General features: G+C 46.6%; 1 protein-coding gene across 7 annotated transcripts in view; it reads left to right on the plus strand.

The window, feature by feature from the left end:
* The window catches only part of SEPTIN6 (septin 6), a 140,130-nt gene that overhangs the window by 109,044 nt on the left and 8,613 nt on the right, over positions 1-22,473 (plus strand). For all 7 annotated transcript variants that reach the window (XM_084789831.1, XM_084789833.1, XM_084789828.1 and 4 more), the window contains 5 exons: positions 1,967-2,128; positions 9,849-9,945; positions 14,353-14,521; positions 17,923-18,055; positions 19,450-19,640. In XM_084789831.1, the coding sequence (XP_084645957.1) occupies positions 1,967-2,128; positions 9,849-9,945; positions 14,353-14,521; positions 17,923-18,055; positions 19,450-19,640 (752 nt within the window). The remainder of the gene's footprint in view (positions 1-1,966; positions 2,129-9,848; positions 9,946-14,352; positions 14,522-17,922; positions 18,056-19,449; positions 19,641-22,473) is intronic.

The following is a 22,473-nucleotide window of genomic DNA, read 5'->3' on the forward strand; positions in this document are numbered from 1 at the left end:
GTACATTCCAGTACCATGACCACTAGTCAGTAGCGGGTGAAGGCTCTAGTTAGGCACCAGCTCAACTTTTGGTCGATGAGATCTATAAATAATTGTCTTCAGCAATATGGACTGGGCACTGTTTTTGTCCAATAATCTAGTGTATTTAGGTCCTGTTAGTCACATTTTACATATGAGATCACTAAGGCACAGAGAGGCAAGAGGCTTGTTCAAGGTCAGACAACTTGTAACTGAGCTGAGAATTGGCGTTAGCTCTCTAATTGTAAGTTATTTTAGTATACAAAATTCTAATTTACATGTAATCATTTGGTAGCATAGCCATTATAAAAAAACTGAATGTCAGCTATAATCAGGATAAGACCAGTTTTTCCATTTTTGCAGCAGTGAGCTCACTGCTCATGAATAATAGGCCACTCCTGAAATGTCTTCATGCCCAGCGTGCCACTGTATAGGGCAGCAGTGAGCCATGCGGTGGGCAGCCTGGTGGCTAGGGTGCATTAAGTAAGAAGTCTTTGACTTATGTTGATTGTGTACCAATGGGAGCTTGGCCAAAAAAAAAAAATGACAAGAAGACTTAGATTTGTTCACTCTTTCCCCTTGGCAAAGATTCTGATCTCTTGACCCCCAAAGGCTTCAAGACAGATAACGGCAAGGTCTTGTCTTTGACTAGCATCCCTAAGCCATGTGGTATGAGCCTTCAGGAGACTTTGAAAGTACAAAAGAGAGAGGACTTCTTCAGTTCTAGAGCTTTCACACTCTCCTCTCAGAGCCTCAGGTCTGAGCACCATTCAAGCTGCCCCAATGGGGTCTGCAAGCAGGAACAACTCCATTCTTTGCAGGAACTCGAGCTTTTAGTGTTCTCTATCTCCCAAAGCCATGCCCATCTCAGATTTCTTTACCTTTGGCAATAAAAGTTTTCTCCCATACTGGAGGGATTTCAAGGGTCATGGTGCAGACCAGTTGAACTTTGAGCTTGCACTGGGCCTTTCTCTTGCTGTCTGCAATTGAGCATCCACGCCTGCTTTCTTTATCCAGAGACAAGCCCTACAAGACTGAAGCATTAGTAACTTGTGCAGGGTGGTGCTGGGGGGTTGGGGGCATGAAACAGGATCTCATGAGGCTTAAAGCCACCCTCGAACCCACTATGTAGCTGAAGATGACCTTGAGTTGATCCTCCTGCCTCTACCTCTCCAGTGCTGGGATTATAGGTGGAGCTGAAGCTGGACCTACACTAGCATCCTACCAACTGAGCTGTATCCCCCCAGCCCCTGTCTAACATTTCTGCATAGGTTTCATGCCAGATTGTTAACACTATGTCTTCTATGCCTAACTGGCTGCTGCAAGTAAGAGAGCCACATGTTCATGGTCACCAAGTCTGCTACTGCTTTCTTTTTCTGATACCTCCCATGTGGATCCATGTTATATCTTGTTGGAATGTGTCTAGGTTGAACAAGTTGGGACATCTTACTATTACCAATGAGTGTCTACCTTGTCAACCCTAGATTCCCTGTCATCTTTCTTCTTTGGCTCACTCTAGCAGTGACCTTCATTCCAAGGTATCACCTGCCTCACCAATTTATATCTGAACTGGTAGATAGCTCATAGACGCTATTAGCTTTTGGGGGTTAAGGCTGACTTGGACTTGAATTTCAGCTTTGCTACTTATCTGCCCTGTGGCCTTAGACTGGTTACTTAACCTCTGTGTGGTCCAGTTTCACAGTGGTAAAACATTAGTAATAACACCTTCTGGGAAAGTGATTGTTAGGATTAATAGAGTACTTAGTTCAGTGGCCAACACCTAGTAAGTACCCATTATCGTTTAATATGTTGTTTTTGGCTAAAGGTGGAGAGTGCTGGACCTGCTTGCTGAGCTGTCTGCTCTGGGAGCTGATGGGAACCCTAGGTCATGCACTTGTGAGTTGCTAGTCCGCAGCAGTTGATGCCACTTTGTTCCTCATTTTCCTAGGTGAACATCATCCCCATCATTGCCAAATCTGATGCCATTTCTAAGAGCGAGCTGACTAAGTTCAAGATCAAAATCACCAGTGAACTTGTGAGCAATGGAGTCCAGATCTATCAGTTCCCCACGGATGATGAGTCGGTGGCCGAGATCAATGGAACCATGAATGTGAGTAGGACCACAGAGGGCTTCAATTGTCTAGTCACGGGTCCTAATGAGCAGCCCTTGTCAAGTTGCAGTGAAGTGCCTTCATCGTCCATCTTAGTGTGGTAACTCTTGATTACTGGAGTCTCGGGTATGGGTGACAGAGGGTCCAGAGGCTAAATAGCTTCTGTCTTTAGTGATGGCTGCTGAGAAGCTTCAGTGGCCTAGAGATTCGTAACAGGGAATGGCTGACCTTAGGCTGAGTGTTGAGCGGAGATTTCAGACCTCTCCTTCCACTCTGCTCCTCCTTTTTTGGTTCATATGTGCGTGCAGGGGTTCATGTGTGTGGAGACCTGAGGTTGATGGTGGCCATCTTCCTCAATCCCTCTCCCATGATTTTTTTGTGGTAGGGTCTCTTGCGGAAACCAGAGCTCACAGTCTCATAGTCTCAGCTGGCCGACGTGCCCTGGGGGGTCCCATCACTGCCTTCTAAATTCTAGGATTACTGGTAGCCTCTGGGTCTGGCTGACTTTTGTGTGAATACTGAGGATCTTAACTTAAATCCTTGATTACAGGGCAGGCACTCATTGTGCCATCCCTCCAGCCCACAAACCTCCCTCTTAATACCCTCCGATCCAGGCCAGTCAACATTTCAGACTAAGTGTCAAGACAGGCATACCTCGTTTGTCCCTGATCCCAACAATGAGGAGCAGTGAGCACAGCAAAAGACATAAAGGCTGAAGAAGCTGATTGGCCCCAGAGTCGAAGGGATGGGCTGTTGTCTGACAATTAATCCCTGTTGTCATGGAAAGAACAATCAATTTCTTTTTTAAAATTTAAATAATTTATTCAGATTCCATGCTGATTGTTATCCCCTCACTTGTATCTTCCCATTCCCCACCTCCCTCCCTCTTTCACCCTATTCCCCTCCCCTAAGCCTGTGACAGAAGGGGACCTCCTCCCCCACCATATGATCACAGCCTATCAGGTCTCATCCTGGTAGCCTGCTTCCCTTTCCTCTGAGTGCCACCAGGCCTCCCCACCAAGGGGAAGTGGTCAAATAGGGGCTACCATCCGGGCATGGCGGCACATGCCTTTAATCCTAGCACTCGGGAGTCAGAGGCAGGCGGATCGCTGAGTTCAAGGCCAGCCTTGTCTACAAAGGTAGTCCAGGACAGCCAAAGTTACACAGAGAAACCCTGTCTCAAAAAAAACAAACAACAACAAAAAAAGAAAAACCAAAAAAAACAAAAAAAATAGAGGGTACCAGAGTTCATGTCAGAGGCTGTCCGCGCTCTCCACCCAATTGTGGACAATGCCTTGTCCATAGCAATTGATTTCTTTTAAAGGTTTTATTTATTTTTATTTTATGTGTATGAGTGTTTTGGCTGCATGTAAGTACGCCATGTGCCTGCAGTCTCCACGGAGGCCGGAACCCCTGGGACTGGCATTGCAGATGGTTGTTAGCTGCCTGTGGGTGCTGAGAATCACCCAGGTCCCCCGCAAGAGCAGCAAGTGTTCTGAACAACTGAGCCATCTCTCTAGCCCCAGTGCTGTTATTTTTAACCACCGGGGTTATGCTTTGCCTTATTAAGTGTGAATGAATTGGGAAAAAAAAGAGTCCTCTTTTCTCGCCTCCCCCACCTCCCCCCTACTAGAGGAATGAGTAATAAAGAAGGCAGAGAGAGTCAAACACTCCCCGGGCTTCTTTACAATGTGTTGATGCTGTTGCTGTGAAAGCTTCAATGTTGTGATTTCCAGGAGACAGCTAATAGCTTTCAGCAAGCCTCTGCTTCACGAACAGATTGCTTTTTCTCTATTGAGAGGCATCAGTGTTTCCTAATGACATAATGTCAGGGGACAGCCAAACTCAAGAAAGCCTTGTAATAAAAGCCGTGTTTTAGCAAACTTTTCCTGCTGCTGCTGCTGCCCTCTTAAGTTATCATTACAACATCAGCTGCCACCTCCTGTGAATTGGCCAACAAATTAGCATAGCCAGGCAGCAAGTCCCCGGCTGGCCTGATGTCCTCCTGCCCATGGGCAGCCTGCGCAGCCCACCCAAGATAGGTTTCTTAGTAGAAAGAAAGCTGTCAGCAGCCTTGACAAGCCTCACTCCACTGACTCTAGTCACGGTGTCTTGTGGGGTTTTATTCCCTGTGACCTGCTATGGATATGATCAGAAAAAAAAAAAAAACCCACAACTCTGTCTTCTCCAGGAGTCAGGGCATTTTGATGGAAGAGAGGGTCTGTGTGAAAACTGGACAAGGTGCCCAGCCTGCAGGAAAAAAATGGGAAGTGACTTCCTGGTGTAGCTTGCACTAAGGGCTGGCAGCATCTAGTCATCTCAGGGCTACTTTAGTCCCAGTACATAGCTTCCCAGCTCAAGCCGGGCGTGGTGGCGCACGCCTTTAATCCCAGCACTCAGGAGGCAGAGGCAGGTGGATCGCTGTGAGTTCGAGGCCAGCCTGGTCTACAAAGTGAGTCCAGGACAGCCAAGGCTACACAGAGAAACCCTGTCTCGGAAAAAAAAAAAAAAAAAAAAGAACCAAACCAAACCAACAAACATAGCTTCCCAGCTCATTCCCTGGACACCACGCAGTGTTCAGTCTCGTGGTTTGCTTTGCTAAGAACAAATAGGACTGGTAAGCTTTCAGCAGTTTGAAGGTGTCCCACCCAACTACGTCACTGCCTTATGGCTTAGGAGTGACAATCACTTTTTCTCTGCTCTCAGCTCAAATCTGGCCTGCCGATTTGGCCTCCGAGTTGGAAACTTGCCTTTGCTAGGAAATAACAGTTCTCAACCATCCTGCTGTGGCAGTGAAGAGATTATGCTCCCCCCCTAACCCCCCCACCTCCGCCGATACTCATAACAGCCCATAGCTCATCACCGTATCACTTTGAACTACTAAATTAAAAGCTCGGGATGTGGTGGTTGCCTCCCTGTGATCCCAGCCCTGAGTCAGGAGGAGACTCCTCACGTGTTCGAGTCTAGCCTGGGTTATATATAACAAGAAGATCTTGTCTCCAAAAGAAAAGTAAGCTAAATCTGGTGGGTGCGGGATCGTCTCTCTAAGTAACATGGCTCAGTATTCATTCCCTTGGATTCCATCACACTCCTTTGAATGGGAAGGAAAGAGAAGGAGTGCATTATAGCTAGGTCTGGATGTGGGCATATCTGTGGGAGGGGCCTGTAGGGGGAGCCTCTGTGTTCCAGATGGTGAATTGGGAAACAGGGGGGGGGGGTCTCTGCTCTAATAAACACAGGAGTGCTTTGCCCACCTGCCACCACTACAACTGTGTCAAAGTCTGTAGAGAAACCATGGTATATGCAGTGGCATCACCAGCGACGGGGAGGGGCTGCCTGGCTGCTCTGAGGACCGGGTGCTGGCCTTCCAGTTCCAGATATGGTTCCATATCTCCAGCCCCTGGGGCCACTACACAGCCAGTTGTGTAGAGGCGGTTGGAAGAGGCAGAAGGTTTTTACCTAGTGACTGAAAACTATACAGGTGTTCTGTTGTTCCCAAGTAGGAAATATTCATGGGGGACCATGCGTGGCTTCACCCTTGGCTTTGAGTTGGTTCTAGAAAAACCTTATTTCAGATGGTGGGGGCAGGAGCTGAAGAAGTTGGGGGAAAAGGGGGGGCTGCTGCATGCTGTTTTCAGTGTGTACTGGGATTGCTCTCAAAGCTATAGACTTTAAATCTCGAAATTGTTACACTGTTTCAATTCATTCTTTTTGTTGTTGTTGTTGTTTTGTTTTTTTTGTTTTTTGGTTTTTTGAGACAAGGTTTCTCTGTGCAGCCTTGGCTGTCTTTGTAGACCAGGCAGGCCTCGAACTCACAGCGATCTGTCTGCCTCCTGAGTTCTGGGATTAAAGGCGAGCACCACCACACCCAGCTTCATTCATTCTTTTGAGACAGGGTCTCACTGTGTAGCCTAGGCTGTTCTTAAACTTGTGACCTTATTGCCTCAGCTTCCTGGTTGCTGGCATTAGAGAGCTGAGTCACCCTGGCCAGCGTACTGTTTAGCTGCAGTGCTGGTGTGGCATAAATGATACACTTGCAATCTCAACGCTTGGGAGGGAGAGGCAGGAGGATTTGAAGTTTAAGGTCATCCTCAGCATCACAGAGAGCTGGAAGACATGAACCATATGACACTCTTTCAAAAAACAACAACAACAAAAATTTAATGCTATTCTTAGAATAGCTCAAAGTATAGCCAGAGGTTAAAGAACAGGCCAGTTACTTGATTAAGCTCAGTTAATTGGTTATTTGGTAAGCATTGGGTTTGGTTCCCACAGAGACATTGTATTGGTGCCCAATAAGGGTGCATCGTTGGATCACAAGGAGGCCCATAGGCCCAAGTCTGTCCTTTCCCTAAATCCAGCAATGGTGTCCCCATTGTTTCCATGTACGTCTTTTGGAGTGACCAATGCTATTTGAGTGAATTAGGTGACAGTCTTGTTTAGCCACTAGTGGGAGCCTGAAATGGGGGCAAGTAGAACCAGACAAGGGAAGCCTTGTCTACTGTGGGAAGAAACCAAGGCCATTTAGTATACGTCACCAGACAAGAGCCTGATGGAATTTCACAGCCTAAAACCAAACCAAACCAAACCAAACCAAAAAACCATTCTTCTGGTCTTCAAAGCATAATACATGTGGTCGAGCAAGAATAAACTAAGTCGTGACAGTTGGACCATCAGACAACTTTCAAATGGACCAAGGGGAATTTTAAGGGAGACAGGAGACTGGAAAGATAGTGATAGTATTAGGAGATGGAGCCTTGCAGGGCCTGGTGATGCAAACCTACCATCTCAGGCAGCCTGGAGGCGGAAGCAAGTTTAAGATGTGTTTAGACTACAGAGTGAGTTCCCAGTCTGGGCAACTTAGTGAGACCCTGTGTCAAAACAAAAACTGAAAAAGAAGGCTCAGATATATAACTCAGTGGTAGAGTATGTGCCTGACACAGCCAAAGCCCTGAGTTCAATTCCTAGCCTAGAGAGCGGCTGGAGAGAGCTTATAACCTCCTGTAACTCGGGCTCCAGGAGATCTCACTTTCTTCTGGCCTCTGTGTACACCTGCATTCACACGCACATGCCCACATACAGACATAATATACACAATTAAAAATAAACCTCTTTTCCTTTTTGGTTTTTTCCAGACAGGGTTTCTCTGTGTAGCCTTCACTGTCCTGGATTCACTTTGTAGACCAGACTGGCCTTGAACTCAGAGAGATCTGCCTGCCTCTGTTTCCCTGAGTGCTGGGATTAATTGTGTTTTCAAAAGAAAAGAGATTGGAGGGGGTGCGAAATAAGATAGGCGGTGGTGGCACATGCCTTGAATTCCAGCAGAGGCCGGTAGTTCTCCGTGAGTTCAAGGTCAGCCTGGTCTACAAAGTGAGTTCCAGGACAGCCAGATCTGTTACACAGAGAAATTCTGTCTTGAAAAAACAAACCAAAACAACAACAGCAAAAAAGAAACAAAAAAGAACCGTGTGTGGTGGCACATGCCTTTAATCCCAGTACTCAGGAGGCAGAGGCAGGCAGATCGCTATGAGTTCGAAGCCAGCCTAGTCTACAAAGTGAGTCTAAGACAGACAAGGCTACACAGAGAAACCCTATCTTGAGAAAGAAAGAAAGAAAGAAAGAAAGAAAGAAAGAAAGAAAGAAAGAAAGAAAGAAAGAAAAGAAACAAACAAACAACAACAACAACAAAAGGAGGAGCGATTGGGCCTTTAGTGGTTAGGTAACCACAAAGGCTGCCACTCCCTCACTAAAGATTAAAGGTCTTTAGAAGAGAGGCTTTATGCAGAATTTAGCTAGCTTCGTAGCCCACCTTCTGCAATGGGAAGATGTAACAAGAAGACCCTTACCAGATACCCAAATGTGCTACTTCTTTGAGCTTAGATTTTTTTTTCAGCCTCTAGAACTATGAAAAGAAAGTCCATTTATGTCTTTTATAATTTACATGGCCTCAGGTATTTTGTTGCAGCTGTACAAAATAGACTAAGCAGTGGATCTGGGGCCAAGCCAAGCCTCAGGCTATATGCTGTGATAGCGCTCTGCACCTGGGAGGCGGCCAATCTTGGTGTCCCGTCATCAGAGGTTTAGGTAGAGTCACACAGGGTCCCCTTATCAGTCTGCTCATCAAGTGTCAGCAGGAGCCTTGTCTTGCAACTACCAAGAGTCTCCTCCCTGGGGATACATAGATGAAACATAGAGGTAGTCATGCAGCCTCCTGAAGGGACCTGAACAAACTAGGAGGAAATCTGGCCTCCATTTGGGGGAGGGTGGCGGAGCTATCATGGCTAGGACCTAGTAGTGTGATTGAAAGTTAAAACTCAAAAAAAAAAAGTAAGTTAAAACTTCTCTTTATTTTGCTTGATTCCATCCTGGTTGTCATAGGCACATGTCTTTCTAGAGCCGCGGGGCCAGGGCTTACTCTCATGAGCCTTGGCCTGCTGTGCTTAGTTGACTTCTAGCAGATGCTGTCTAGCCAGGACAAAGAACGTAGACCACCCTAGGTGGCTTGGGAAGACTGGCAGCCAAAGAGCGGTGGCCTCACTGCTTCCTGGAAAGACCTAGCATTGGAGTTCAAGCTCTCTGTCCCGGCTCCCTCCGATAGTGTAGAAGGTTTATATTTATGGCCCTTGGAAATGATCTTGTTTGCCTGAACTTTCCCGAAATATCTTTGCTGCTGTGGGAGGTCTTATGAGGCCTCAGTTTGGTGGGGGCTGTGTGTTTGAGAATAGTCGAGGAGCTAGAGAAATCAAATGACAGGCATTTGAGGAAGAGAGTACTAGAGCGACCCTGTCATTCTGACGCTGTCCCTTGATAAAAAATAACAGGCCTAAGGGAAGACTGGCATTTGCTATGCCTTTTATTTTCTCCTTGTGTTTTTGTTCTTTCCCACTTCGCACACACAGCCCTCCTCCATCCCTTTAGAGCTGAGAGCCCAGGATGCAAGCAGATGATGATACAGCCTGGTTGTCTTTCTCACCTCCTCCCTCAGTCTAACCCTCTGCAGTCGCTGCCCCTCATTTCTCCTACGAGCACCAAGCTCATGCCCCTGCTAGAACTTTCCCTTTTCTCCTCATCCCTACTCTGATAACCTCGATGTCTCAACCCAAGGAGTATTTATGAAGTCCCCCACTATGTGCCTTTGGGCACATACTATCTAACAGGATTTCAAGTATGAAATTTAGACTTTCCCCAAGGAGAGTTCAAGTTCTCAAAGTGCAAGGGACTGTGTCGTCTACTTTTTTTTTTTATGTCCCTTATAGTGCATTATCAAAGCTTGTGGGTGAAGACTTGGTGACTTGCCTTCTAGGCTCACAGGGTCAGTGAAATCTTGTCTCCGTGGCAAAAACAAAGACAGTCCATCTTAGTCAATTTAGGCTGTGTTCTCATACTCTAGGAAGAGAGCAGCAATGCCAGCATCTGTACCCAACCCCTTCTGATGCCCACCCACCGACCCACCCCCAGCAACCGTGACTGCGAATAGAGATTGCTAGGCCATATATCTGCTTGTGTTCCTGCTCTGTGTTGGACCATGTCATCGTTATCTGTTATTGTGAATTCCAGAGCAGAGAGAGCTGGAGCTTAACGAATGCCCCTTAATGCTGATGCACTGTGTGATGTTGCAGATGGGAGGTCCCCAAGGCCTCAAGATAAGCAGCAGTTCCATTGTGGGGTGCTTGATGCCTTTCTTCTGGTGTTCTGAGTGCTTGTTTGCCTCTGTTCCAGGCCCACCTGCCGTTTGCTGTTGTTGGCAGCACAGAAGAAGTGAAGATAGGCAACAAGATGATGAGGGCGCGGCAGTATCCTTGGGGGACTGTGCAGGGTGAGTCTCCTGTAGATGGGCTGCACTCACCGAGCCCCTTCTCTGTTTCTCTGCCGCCCCATGCCATGACAGGACAAGTCCCTAGCTTATCCCGAGCCCCTACTACTCAGTTTGGGTCTCAAAGAGCCATAGGGGTCACTAGCAGCAAGCTCTGGCTCCATGCCTGGATTCTGTGATGTGAGCAAATTCCTTTTGTCCCTAATGAAGAAAGGGCTCCCTTGCAAGGGCCCCCAAACAAGGCAAAAGATGAATGCATTTGGTGGACCATAGAAAGGACTATCGGAGTGAGTATGCCGCTAGGAGAGGCACAAGAATGTTCACAGCAGGGTTAGTCATAATGATAAATTACTACAAACAATGAGGAGTCCATAAATAGAGACTGGATAATTGGTGAAATGGTCATATAATGGGATCTTAGAAAATTAACGAATTACAGTTACATCTGCCTGAATGGATCTCAGAGACACAACATTGAGCTCAAGAATGCATTTGATAGCTTTCTATTTATGAGTTCCAGGGGTAGGCTAAAATAACATGACAGTTTTATAAATTCATGCATAAGTGATGAATGATAAAATAACTTTTTAGACACACACACACACACACACACACACACACACACACACACACACACACACACCCAATGAGAGCTGGAGCAATGACTCAGAGGCAAAGAACACTACTATTCTTAGAGAGGACCTGAACTCTGTTCCCAGTAGTCATGTCATGAGGTTTCACTCCTACCTGTTACTCCATCTCCACGGGATCAGAATCCTCTTCTGGACCCTGCAGGTACCCATACCCACACACATACACAAATAAAAATTAAAGATAAATGTTAAAAAAAAAAACAGCCTGGGACCACTGAGATGGCTTGTAGGGGAGGAGTAAAGGCATTTTCCTCCAACTGTAATGGCCTGAGTTTGCTCTCCGGAGCCCACACAGTGGAAGGAGAGCTGACTTCTGAAAGTTGTCCTCTGACTTCACACGAGTTTACTCATATACACCCATACCCCTTCACACTAAAGCAATATTAAAGTTAAAAAATACACACATGAACGAGGCGTGGTGGTGCACACCCTTAGTCCCAGCACTCAGGGAGGCAGAGGCAGGCGGATCGCTGTGAGTTCGAGGCCAGCCTGGTCTACAAAGTGAGTCCAGGACAGCCAAGGCTACACAGAGAAACCCTGTCTCGAAAAACCAAACAAAATAATTCACAGTTGAATCCTAAACCCCAAATACAGAATAGTGCATAAGTTTCATTGCCAGAGGAGGCAAGGAATAGAGAGGGAACCATGAAATCCAAAAGAGGCCAGCAAGGGCTGGCTTCCAAGGAACTGCTAACATTAACTTTGGTTGTGGAGATATTTACAGATTTTAAAATTATTTAAATTGCATGTACCTAATTCATATACTTATATACATATATATTTGATTATTTCATAATTTTAAAGAATCAGATATATCCTACATATACCCATCACGGTTCTTTTGGGTTTTTTTGTTGTTGTTGTTTTGTTTTGTTTTGTTTTGTTTTGTTTTGTTTTGTGATGTGCCTCACATATATTATGCTACCCTTGCCAGTTCAGTAGGTAACACAAGCCCTAGGGCACTGCAGTGGGAAGAAGTTTGAGGCCCTGAGTCTGTTGCTATAAACCCGGCCTCGGCTAGCAGTTTCTCTGTAAATTCATCCCAACCCTTGGACAAATCAAATACTGGGCACCCAAGAAGAGTAGTGTACATCTGAAAGCGCAGTACGAGGAGGGGGGGAGTGCAACTGAGATGAAAGGACCGTGAGTTCAAAGGCAGCCTTGAGAGACTGTTTCGAAACAGCAAAGATGAGAGTTGATAGTGAGCTGTCCACCTCACACACAAAGGCTGGCATGGTTCAGAGCATAGCAAAGTCCCACTGACAGTGGCGGGCTTTCATTCCTTCTCTTTCTTTTTGGGGTGCTGAGGATATAACTGAGGGCCTCAGGCATATCGGGCGAGTGCTCTGTCACTATACTATAGCCTCAGTTCTGTGTTACAGCATCAGAGACAGAAAGCAGGCCTCGTGCATGCTAGATGCACACTTTATCCCTGTCTGCATATCGCATGAATAGGAGAAGGCTGTCAGAGCTGTGCTCAGTTTTGCTCTTCTCTGACATTTGGAGCTGGAGATATTACACTAGTGACATTGGGATGTGGCTTCTGGACCAACAGTCCTTTGGAGACGGGAGCCTGAGGTGGGAGGAGACAATCCAGCAGACACAGTTCTGGTGACTTTCTTCCTCCAACTTGGACTGCCCTGCTCTTATGCCAAACTTGGGTTTTCATTGGTGGTGGTAGTGGGGCTTGTTTAGTTTTTCCTCCTGAGTTGACTATTCTTTTTGAATGAGGAAGCATGTAGCCCAGGTAAGGCCTTATACTCATTATGGAGCTGAGGCTACCCTTGAATTCCTGACCCTCCTGCCTCAGCCTCCTAAGTGCTGAAATTACAGGTGTGTACCATGATGCCTTGCTCTAGAGTTGGTCCTCCTGACCAGGGATCACTGCCCTGAGGTGGAGAAGCAGATACATGTAGCTTGGTCCTAAGGACTTACTTTATTGATGCAGATTTTTTTTATTACTGAGATTTTATTTTATTTGTTATAAACATTTTTGATTTTTTACATATACATTTACATTAGTACACATATATACAACAAACTACCTATAGCAAGAAGATTTTATTTAGTGTAATTGAAGCAAAATGTATAAACAATTTATATTGCAGGTAGAAATAAATAAAAATAATAGTGTTAAAAAATAATAGTGTTAAATATTTTTATATTAGTTTGTGTTCAATGGCAGCGGTTCTTAACCTGTGGTTTATGACCCCTTTGGGGGGGGTCAAACAATCCTTTCACAGGAGTTACATATCAGACATCCCACATATCAGATATTTACATTATAAGTCATAACAGTAGAAAATTAGAGTTATATGGTAGCAACAAAATAATTTTATGGTCGGAGGTCACCACAACATGAGGAACTGTATGAAAGGGTCGCAGTGTTAGGGAGGCTGAGAACTACTAGTCTATGGTGAGCGTAGCGTTCATGTAATGGAAAGGGCCTTAAGCAGAAAGAGTAGAAAATGGACCACTCTGGACTTTGGACAAATACTTCTGATGACTGTATCTGACCATCTCTGATGGTACAACTATGCTCAACTGTGTCATTCGTTCCTGAACCCCTCCTCTCTGTCCCTACTGTCCTTCCCCAGACCCTGAGAGACAGAATCATGGGGAACTCATCTTTTCATCATCTCAGACACCACTGTCCACCTCTACATGGCCAAACACTACCATCCAACACACTGGGGACGGACCTGGCGACATCCTGACAGAGCCCTGCTTGCAGCACGGCTCTGGCCAGCAATCCTCTTTGCTGTGATTTAGTCCCCATCTCTCACATTCTTGTCCACTACCCAAAATGAAGACCTTTGCCTTCAAAGAAAAGAAATGGTACATGCTTTCTCCTGCTTAAGCTTGCCATGGGCAGGCCATTATGGGCCCTTGGCAAAACACCTCCTTGGAAACTTCTGCCACCCACATGGGCCACACCTGAGGTCTGTCCCTCCTTGTCCCCATCACCTGCTGCTACCTTAGTTCTTTTTCCTTGCTCTTTGGAGACTCATCTATGGTCTCTGCCTCTCCCCTACACTAGCTGGGTTTGAAGCCTGAGTCTGCAACTTGCTCTCTATATGACCTTGCCTGGCCTTCTGGAGACCTTGTGGAGATTATGTTCTGTTATCTGCCTGATAAATTCTGTTCGTCCTTCCAGAGTCATCCAAGAGATTTTATCTTTGGGGAAACCTACACTGTCTTGGGAGTTTGTAGGTCCCCCTCTTCTGGGCTTTTACTGCATTGCAGCCACCATACCTCCGTGTTTGTAATTTTAGCATTGCCTTATACTGTTCTGTTTACACGTGCTTTTCCACTAAACCGCAGGTTCCTAAAAGCATAACCCTAAGATTTCATTTCTTAATTCTCACGGTTACACAGAATACTGGCAACAGAGCTTCCACAAATATTTATCAGCTGGGTGGATAGACAGATGTGCACGTAGCGTCATGTGCAAAGCAGTGCAGAGCAGATGTTCCTGTGGAAGTCTGCGTGGTGAATTTGCATTGAGGCATTAATGAAAGTTCTTAGATAGTCTCACAGCAGTACAGTTTTTTTTTATTATTATTACTGCCCTTTCATAAGGTTTCGTTCCCAAGTTTGACAGAAAATAGAATCAGGAGGTTAAATTTGTAGGTGCCATATAAGCAGCCTGCAAAGCAATGTCAGCCTTAGACATTGTGCTTCTCACTTCATCCATTTCTTCTTCTGCCGGCCTTCCTTTCGATATACTTCCAATGCCCCAATCCCCGCTATACAGTTGAAAACGAGGCCCACTGCGATTTTGTGAAGCTGCGGGAGATGCTGATTCGGGTCAACATGGAGGATCTGCGGGAGCAGACCCACACCCGGCACTATGAATTGTACCGCCGCTGTAAGCTGGAGGAGATGGGCTTCAAGGACACCGACCCTGACAGCAAGCCATTCAGGTACCATTTACGCCAGGCCAGGCCAGCCTGGCCCAGCTCAGGATGCCTTGCCCTGGTCAATCGGCAGGGGAAGAGGGGCCTGGGGGCTAGCTAGAGAGTCCAAAGTAACTCCTGGATCTGCTTGAGCGTTTCCTCTCTGTATCTGCACATCTGCCAGAACTCCCGCTGCTCGCTTAGAAAAGCAGGGAAGGGAGGGGGCTCGGAGCAACCATTGTGCTGATCACTCATTGCTTTAGCCCCTCCTTCCCATATATAGTCAGCCAGGCTCACACAGACCCTGAGCTAGAGCTTTGTTCTGTTGGGTGGCACTTAGGGACTATCCTCTCCTCTCACATCCTTTATCTGGCTCTCCTGGTACTTAAGACAGGTTTCCAATATGTTCTTTCCCACCTTCGCTCTTCTCAAAACCAGGCATAGTGACACATTCCTGGAATCCCAGGGAGGCTGAAGCAGGAGGATTGCCATGAGTTTGAGGACAGCCTGGGGTACCTAGCAAGTATCGCACCAGTCAAAGCTGCATTAGCAAGAACATTGCTTAAAAAAAAAAAAAGGAAAGGAAAGGAAAGCTGGGTGTATGATTTGGTAGTAGAATGTCTGCGTAGCATGCACAGGCCATGGTTTATCCCTAGCACCAACTAAATAAGTAGATAGGAAAATACAGAACAGGACCATGAAGCGGTCACTTTGCTTGCATTGCCGACCTCCGTGATGCTCTCTTCCTCCACTGCCTTAGCATTTCAGGGTGAGTTTGGTGTGACCACTGAAGATGAAGAATCCCTGGTGTTTCCTTTAAATGAGAACCTAGAGTGCTCTTTATTATGCCGGTGGGAGCCGTAGACCAATGAACGCCTCTGCTCTGTATATACAATGTGTGTCATCAGCCCTGCAGTTTGAATTACCATGTGCTGCCCTTTATTGTAGCTCCATCTCCTTTCAGGAAATGTCAGGCATCCATGAGCAAGGCAGGGGAGAAGGGATATCTGTGAGTGGGGGAAAGGCTTTCAAATGGCCTCTGGGATCCCACAGAACCTGTTTATAGCAGAAAGGGGCTGAGGACACTGTACAAGCAGTCCTTTGGGGGACGGCTGCTTTAGGAATGGCAGCGTCCTACCCATCTTGGACAGGACAGGCAGGTCAGGGCCCCAGAGCTCCTGAGCTGTGGTGGGGGTGGGATGGGGGCTTATCTCTAATGGAAGCTCCTCTGGCTTTCTCCTCCTCTGTGGCTTTCATCTGCATCCTGAAGGAGTTGTGTCGCTGTCTGACCATTTTTTTTTTTTTTTGGTTTTTCGAGACAGGGTTTCTCTATGTAGCCTTGGCCATCCTGGACTCACTTTGTAGACCAGGCTGGCCTCGAACTCACAGCGATCCGCTTGCCTCTGCCTCCCGAGTGCTGGGATTAAAGGCGTGCGCCACCACGCCCGGCTGTCTGACCATTTTTAGTCCTGGCCTTTTCCTTTCTCTCCCGTCCTCAACACCTGCTCCTGCATCCTCACACTCGTCCCTCTCTTCCACTGGCCCCTGTCTACCTTGCTTGTCAATACTCCCACCTGAAGTACTTTTTTTTTGGCCTTGTTCTTTCTTGCCAGCCCTTCGTCTGTGACAGGAAGGAAACATTTCTGTATCCACTGTTCCTCTTCCTCCTCTCTCCCTCACTTCCTCAACCCACTACACCCTGGCTTCTGCCTGCCTCCGGCTCTCTACAAATAGGCCTCTCTCCAAGGCCTGCAGTTGTAGACCGATGGGTAATGTCACTGTGGCCCTGATTTTTGCCTTTGATTTGATTGTGAAACTTTATTTTGGCTTTCTTGAGCTACCCTCTGCCTTCAGCTGTCAGTATTGGCCTGGCCAGCTTTATCCCTCTCTCTTCCTGTCTTATTGCCCCTTGGTCTCACTTTCAGGCTTGTTTTCTTCAGCTCTCTCCTTTAAATGTTGATGCTCCCTTGGGAGTCCTTTCACATGCCTCAGCTCTTTCATACTCCCATCTCTTGGTTCTGGTTCTTTCTATTCTCGCAACCTTAACCAGCACCTAGCATGCTGATGAATCCAAAGCTAAAACTTTACCATTGACCTCTGAACCCATTGGTGCAACTGCATCCTGGACATTTGCATTCAGGTATTCTGTGGGTGCCTGACCCAAAGCTCCAGCAGTCTCTCATCTAGTCCATCTTCTTCTTCCTCCTTTTCTAGCATTTCCTGTTCCTGTTCTGCCATCTACCTAGTGGCCCAAGCCAGGAACTAGAATGAGTTTCTTTTAGGGGGGGTATATCAAGAGGGCTAAATGTAGATTGTAAGCACTAAGATTCAGAGAAAGATGCTCGCGAAGAAAGGAAGATACACTTGAGAAAGTAGGTAGGTATGAGCAAAGGGAAGCCCCAAGTCCTGGGAATTCTGCAGCCCCATTGTTCCTCCAGATCTCTGCATTTGCCAGCAGCCTTTATTTAACACAAAGACCCTTCCCATTCCATACCTGAATTGCTGGAAAGCTTCCTTCTTAGGATAGCCAAGTGGACTTCCTCATCTTCTGACTGATGGAAGCCACTCGATGGATATAAATCCACTTCTCTAATGTGGGATCCAAAGCCTGTCCTCATCTTCCAGACGCAGGAACCTCCTGTCTCACTCCTCCTCCATGGCTCACATGGCCCCAGGAACACCACTCTCCACTTGTGCCTTCCTTCCCACATTGTGTCTCTTTGGAGCACAGTCCTTGTGCTCTTCACCAGGCTGACTCTTACTTTTTAAAACCTAAGTGCAGGTTAGGGGCAGTGGTTTTGATCCAGGCATCTCGCATTAGATCCTAAGTTCCTTTAGGACACGCGTGGTGACTCTGGGCTTTAGATGCTGAGCGACTAGCATCATGTCTGTTCACATTGATCACATAAGTGGTAGGTAAAATCTCAGCAAGTGTGTAGTGAAGTGGCCAATCAGTGTGTTCAGTTTCAGAGGCAGGGACTGGCAGTGCAGTGCAGTGGGAGGGAAGTTTCAAATAAAGAGACAGGAGGCCCAGCTTCTGGTTTCAGCTCTGCCTCTAACCAGGGGTGCCATCTTAAGCGAGTCACTTCACCTCTATGAGCCCCGGTTTCCTTGTCTGTGTGAGAGAGAGAGAGACAGAGACAGACAGAGAGAGACACACAGAGACAGAGACAGATTAAATTTCTACAAGGTATCCAGTTCACCAGGGCTCCTCTGCCTACTCCGGTGCCTGTGTAATATTGCTGCTGCATGCCAAGCCAGCTGTCATTCCCGCCCCCCCGCCCCCACCTCCCTTTTGTGGTTCTTGCTTCCTAGTTCTCTGTCAGAACCAGGGAAGAATTAGTGCACTTAAGGAGGATGTTTGGGGCCTGTTTTCTTGACCAGGGGTTGCCTTAGTGGCAGTGGAATTGACTTGATCATATCTACAGTTTACAGGAGACATATGAGGCGAAAAGAAATGAGTTCCTAGGAGAGCTCCAGAAAAAAGAAGAGGAGATGAGACAGATGTTTGTTCAGAGAGTCAAAGAGAAAGAAGCCGAGCTCAAGGAGGCTGAAAAAGAGGTAAATGCAACCCTAGAGACCAGGCAGGCAGGGAGGAGAGGCTGACTGTGGCAGGAGGGGCCCTCAGCCTTGACAGAGCTACTTGGAGGGTAGAGGGACTTGGGGGCTCTGGGAAGGGCTGGAGTGCAGCGTGGATCGACAGAGAATCTGATGATACCTGTGTCTTCTTGACCTTTATTTCCTAAGGCTGGGACATTTTCTCATTCTGTTAAGTATTTACAGCCATTGCCATCCAACATGGTAGCCACTAGCTGCAAGTGGGTATTTCTTTTAATTTGAATTAGTTAATTTATTTAGGTTTTGAAACAAAGTCTATGTAGCCCAGGCTGGACTGGAACTCACTATCTAGCCCAGGCTGGCTTCAAATGGGAAAGGTCTTTGTGTTAAATAAAGGCTGCTAGCAAATGCAGAAGTTTTAACTCTTGCTTGACCATCGTAAGTCTTAGGGTTTCAGGCATTCATTACAATGTCCAAAACTATTTTATTCATGACAAATAATAATTGCATATATTTATGGAATATGATGTGCAATTTTTGTGTTCATAGAGTAGGATTATTAAATCAGGCAAATAAGTCACTTCATATAGTTATCTTTTTAGTTCTGTTGGAAACACTTAAAATGCCTCAGTGAGCAAGAGTGCTTGCCCTTCAAGCATGGGGACTTGGGTTCAGATTCGGAACACCCACATAAAAAGCCAGGCATAGCTGCACATGCCTGTAATCCCAACCTTGGGGGGAAGATATAGGTGGATCCTAAGATGGGCTTAGCAGGAGGAGACCTCTACATATGGGAGATCCCATTACAAAATCTCCTAAAGGTTGGGTTGGCCTTCAGCAAATGCCTTCATTTATGAGATTTTCAGTTTCCTCATAAAACAGACATAAAAGCAGATCCTATGCCAGCATTGTTGTAAGCTAGCCATGGTGGCATATACCTGTAACCTCGGTATCAAAAGGCAGAGACAGGAGCTTTGTGAGTTCTGGGTTAGCTGGAGCTTCACACAAGACCCTGACTCAAAAAGAAAAAAAAAATAGAGTGCTGTATTGATGAAAAGAGTTTTTATATCTCAGATTTAGTGGTTGGCTTGTAACAAACTCAGTAAATATTATCAACCACACCCAATAGCTACAGAGGTTGTTTTAAATAGAATGGTTAATCAGAATGCATTGGTCCTAACCATTTCAGGAGCGGAGATTATGAGAACAGTTTACAGCAAGCAACAGAACAATCCTTGGTGCCACCGTGGTAGCCACTAGCAGGAATGTCTCCTAATGTCCCAGTGTCCTGTAGGGTTGCGGTCATGTTGTTCCCTCCGACTCTGGTCTTGGCTAGGGTGGAGAGTGCCAGCTGCTGCCTGGGGACACTCTCTGACTTCCTTGTGCCCTTCCGCCAGCTGCATGAGAAGTTTGACCGTCTGAAGAAACTGCACCAGGAAGAGAAGAAGAAGCTGGAGGAGAAGAAGAAATGCCTGGATGATGAAATGAATGCTTTCAAACAGAGAAAGGCAGCGGCTGAGCTGCTGCAGTCTCAGGGTTCGCAGGCTGGGGGCTCCCAGACTCTGAAAAGGGACAAAGAGAAGAAGAAGTAAGTAGCAGGCTGCTGGTGTGTGTGTGTGTGTGTGTGTGTGTGTGTGTGTGTGTGTGTGTGTGTGTGTGTGTGTGTGTGTGTGTCTGTGTGTGTGTGTGTGTGTGTGTGTGTGTGTGTGTCTGTGTGTGTGTCTGTGTGTGTGTGTGTGTGTGTGTGTGTGTGTGTGTGTGTGTGTCTGTGTGTGTGTGTGTCTGTGTGTCTCTCTGTGTGTGTCTGTGTGTCTCTGTGTGTGTGTGTGTGTGTGTGTGTGTGTTTGTGTGTCTCTCTGTGTGTGTCTGTGTGTGTGTGTTCTTTTTTTTCCTGTTCATCCCCACCCATCCATCCACTACCTGGCAGGATCTAGAAGCCAGGGGCGGGGTGGGCATATGTGAACTGTGGGCTGACAAGTTACACTCCTGTACTGGTCACTGTCCCTGTGGCACCCAACTCTGAATTGCTGAGAGGAGGAAAATGGTATTCCCGGGAGTGTGGCTTTTCTGTTTGTCTCATGGGGGAAGGCTCTGCAAACTCCTGGCAAATGAGAAAGGAAGAAGGGGAGAAAACGGGAAACAAACCATGAGAGCTATATAGAGGGATAAGGAGAGGAACAGAAAGGATGGACAGAGCAGGATAGTGGAAGAAAGAGAAGCTCTCCTAACAGAAGCTCTAGACACTGGCACCGAACCTGGAGCAACGGCTCTCAACCTATGGGTCATGACCCCTTGGGGTTGATGACTCTTTCACAGGGGTCGTATATCAGACATGCTACACATCAGGTATCTGCACTGTGATTCATAGCAGTAGCAAATGTACAGTTATGAAGTAGCGACAAAATAATGTTATGGCTAGGGGTCACCACAACATGAGGAGCTGTAGGAAAGGGTCCCCAACCTTAGGAAGGTTGAAAAACACTGCCCCAGATATTTAATATCATGGGGCTTACAGGCTTGCTTGCTCCTCCCACATCTGAAGGGGAGGGGTGTCAACAGTCTAACCCTTGCCCTGCCTCCGTTCTCAATAGCTGCAGCCTGTGAAAAGTAAATGCTGCCACTGATGGCTGAAGCCTGTCTTCCCGTCTCCCATTCCTTTGCTGTGCCTCTTTCTTCTGGCTGCTTAGTTATGCCCAGCCTGGGGGGCGGGGCTAAGAACTTAATGGGGGAGTCTACAGATGCCAGTGTCCTCGTGCATCCCGTTCAAGCTGCGGGAATGATCCTGAAACCATTCTGTTTCCCCACATGTTTGGGGACTTCACAGTCCCAGTGTCTACTTGCAGAAATCACCCAGTCCTCATTTTGGAGCCGGAGAAAAGGAAGACAACCCGGACTCCCTTGTGCTCTGTAGTTGTTTCCGCAGCAGGGCTCAGGGGACGCCAAGATGGCGTGATTAACAGTGTCCTTACTGAGGGACCCTGAAGGTCCCAGAGGTGACCATGGGTATGACCTTCAATTTTGGGCCACCAGTTTGAGACAGCCACTGGCTGCTTCCCAGAAGAAAAACACACCTTTTTGCCTCTGTGTTGTCTTCTCACCGAGGAATCACACCATGAGTGTGATTTAATATTTAATCACTGTTTAGCATTTCAAGGCACTGAGTCACAATCTTATTATCCAGTTTGAACATTTTCATCAACTTGGTCCAGAGAATGTTTTTTCCAGAATAGAATCTTAACAACTACGTATCACTAGATGGTGGTGGCCAGCCTGGTCTACAAAATGAGTTCCAGGACAGCCAGGGCTACACAGAGAAATCCTTTCTCTAAAATCCAAAAGAAAAACCAACGCAACCCAAACATATTAAATACAATAGGGGTTTTTGTTCCATTTTTTTGTTTTGTTTTGTTTTTTAACTAAGATTCAACTAGCCAGATGGAAATCGTCTTTGGATCGACCATCCATTAACTTATCAGTGGTTATACTCTAGTCATACTAGCAGGAAATGATTAATATTTGTCTTTTTAACTTTTGTCATCATCTTTCTTGTAGTGAGAGTGGTGTAGGTGGAGCCCCAGGCTCTGCACATGCTAAGCAGCACTCTACCTCCGAGCTGTATCCATGCTCTTGGATTCCTATTTTAAAGATCAGAAACTACTCAGTTTTTATTTCATCTATAACCTCTGCCTTCAGAACACTGTCATTCTTGTCACCTCAGTCCCTAGAATTGTCTAAAATTGGAAGATCACCTGGCTTGTTCAGGCTGCACTGATGCTATACACCAGCGGTTCTCAGCCTTCCTAATGCTGGGACCCTATACTATAGCTCCTTATGTCGTGGTGACCCCCAACCATAAAATTATTTCATTGCTACTTCCTAACTGTAAGTTGCTACTGGTATGAATAGTAAATATGTGTGTTTTCCTATGGCCTTAGGTGACCCCCGTGAAAGAGTCGGTCAACCTCCCCAGGGAGCCATGACCCACAGGTTGAGAACCACTATTGCACCGTCCCTATTCTAGATGTTCAGTGAAAAGTCTCCCCAGACCAGACACTTTCCCCACAAATGACTGAATTCCTCCCACCCCATACAGAAGACTCTAGACAGTGGGACAATTTCTCCCATTCTTCAGAAATATCTGGGGCTGGGGACAGTGGCCTTTTCCAGTTCTGAGATGGGTGAAAACCTTACACTAGCTGGACTGTGGCACCTTATACTAGCAATCAAAGCTAGCACAATAGTCTGTTCCCATCTATAGTCTAGTATGTATGAGTGGCCACAGGTCTGGGCTCCTTATGCATGTCTGTAAGCAATTATGTAGCTTCTGGGAGACGTGCCACTAAGCTTAGGCTACTCTGCTCCCACGGTGCTTTTGCTGGTGATGATTTGGGGGTGGGGTGGGGATGGGGATAGAGATTGTG

Source organism: Acomys minous, assembly GCF_964271855.1.
Source record: "Acomys minous genome assembly, chromosome: 7".
Classification (NCBI taxonomy): Eukaryota; Metazoa; Chordata; class Mammalia; order Rodentia; family Muridae; genus Acomys; species Acomys minous.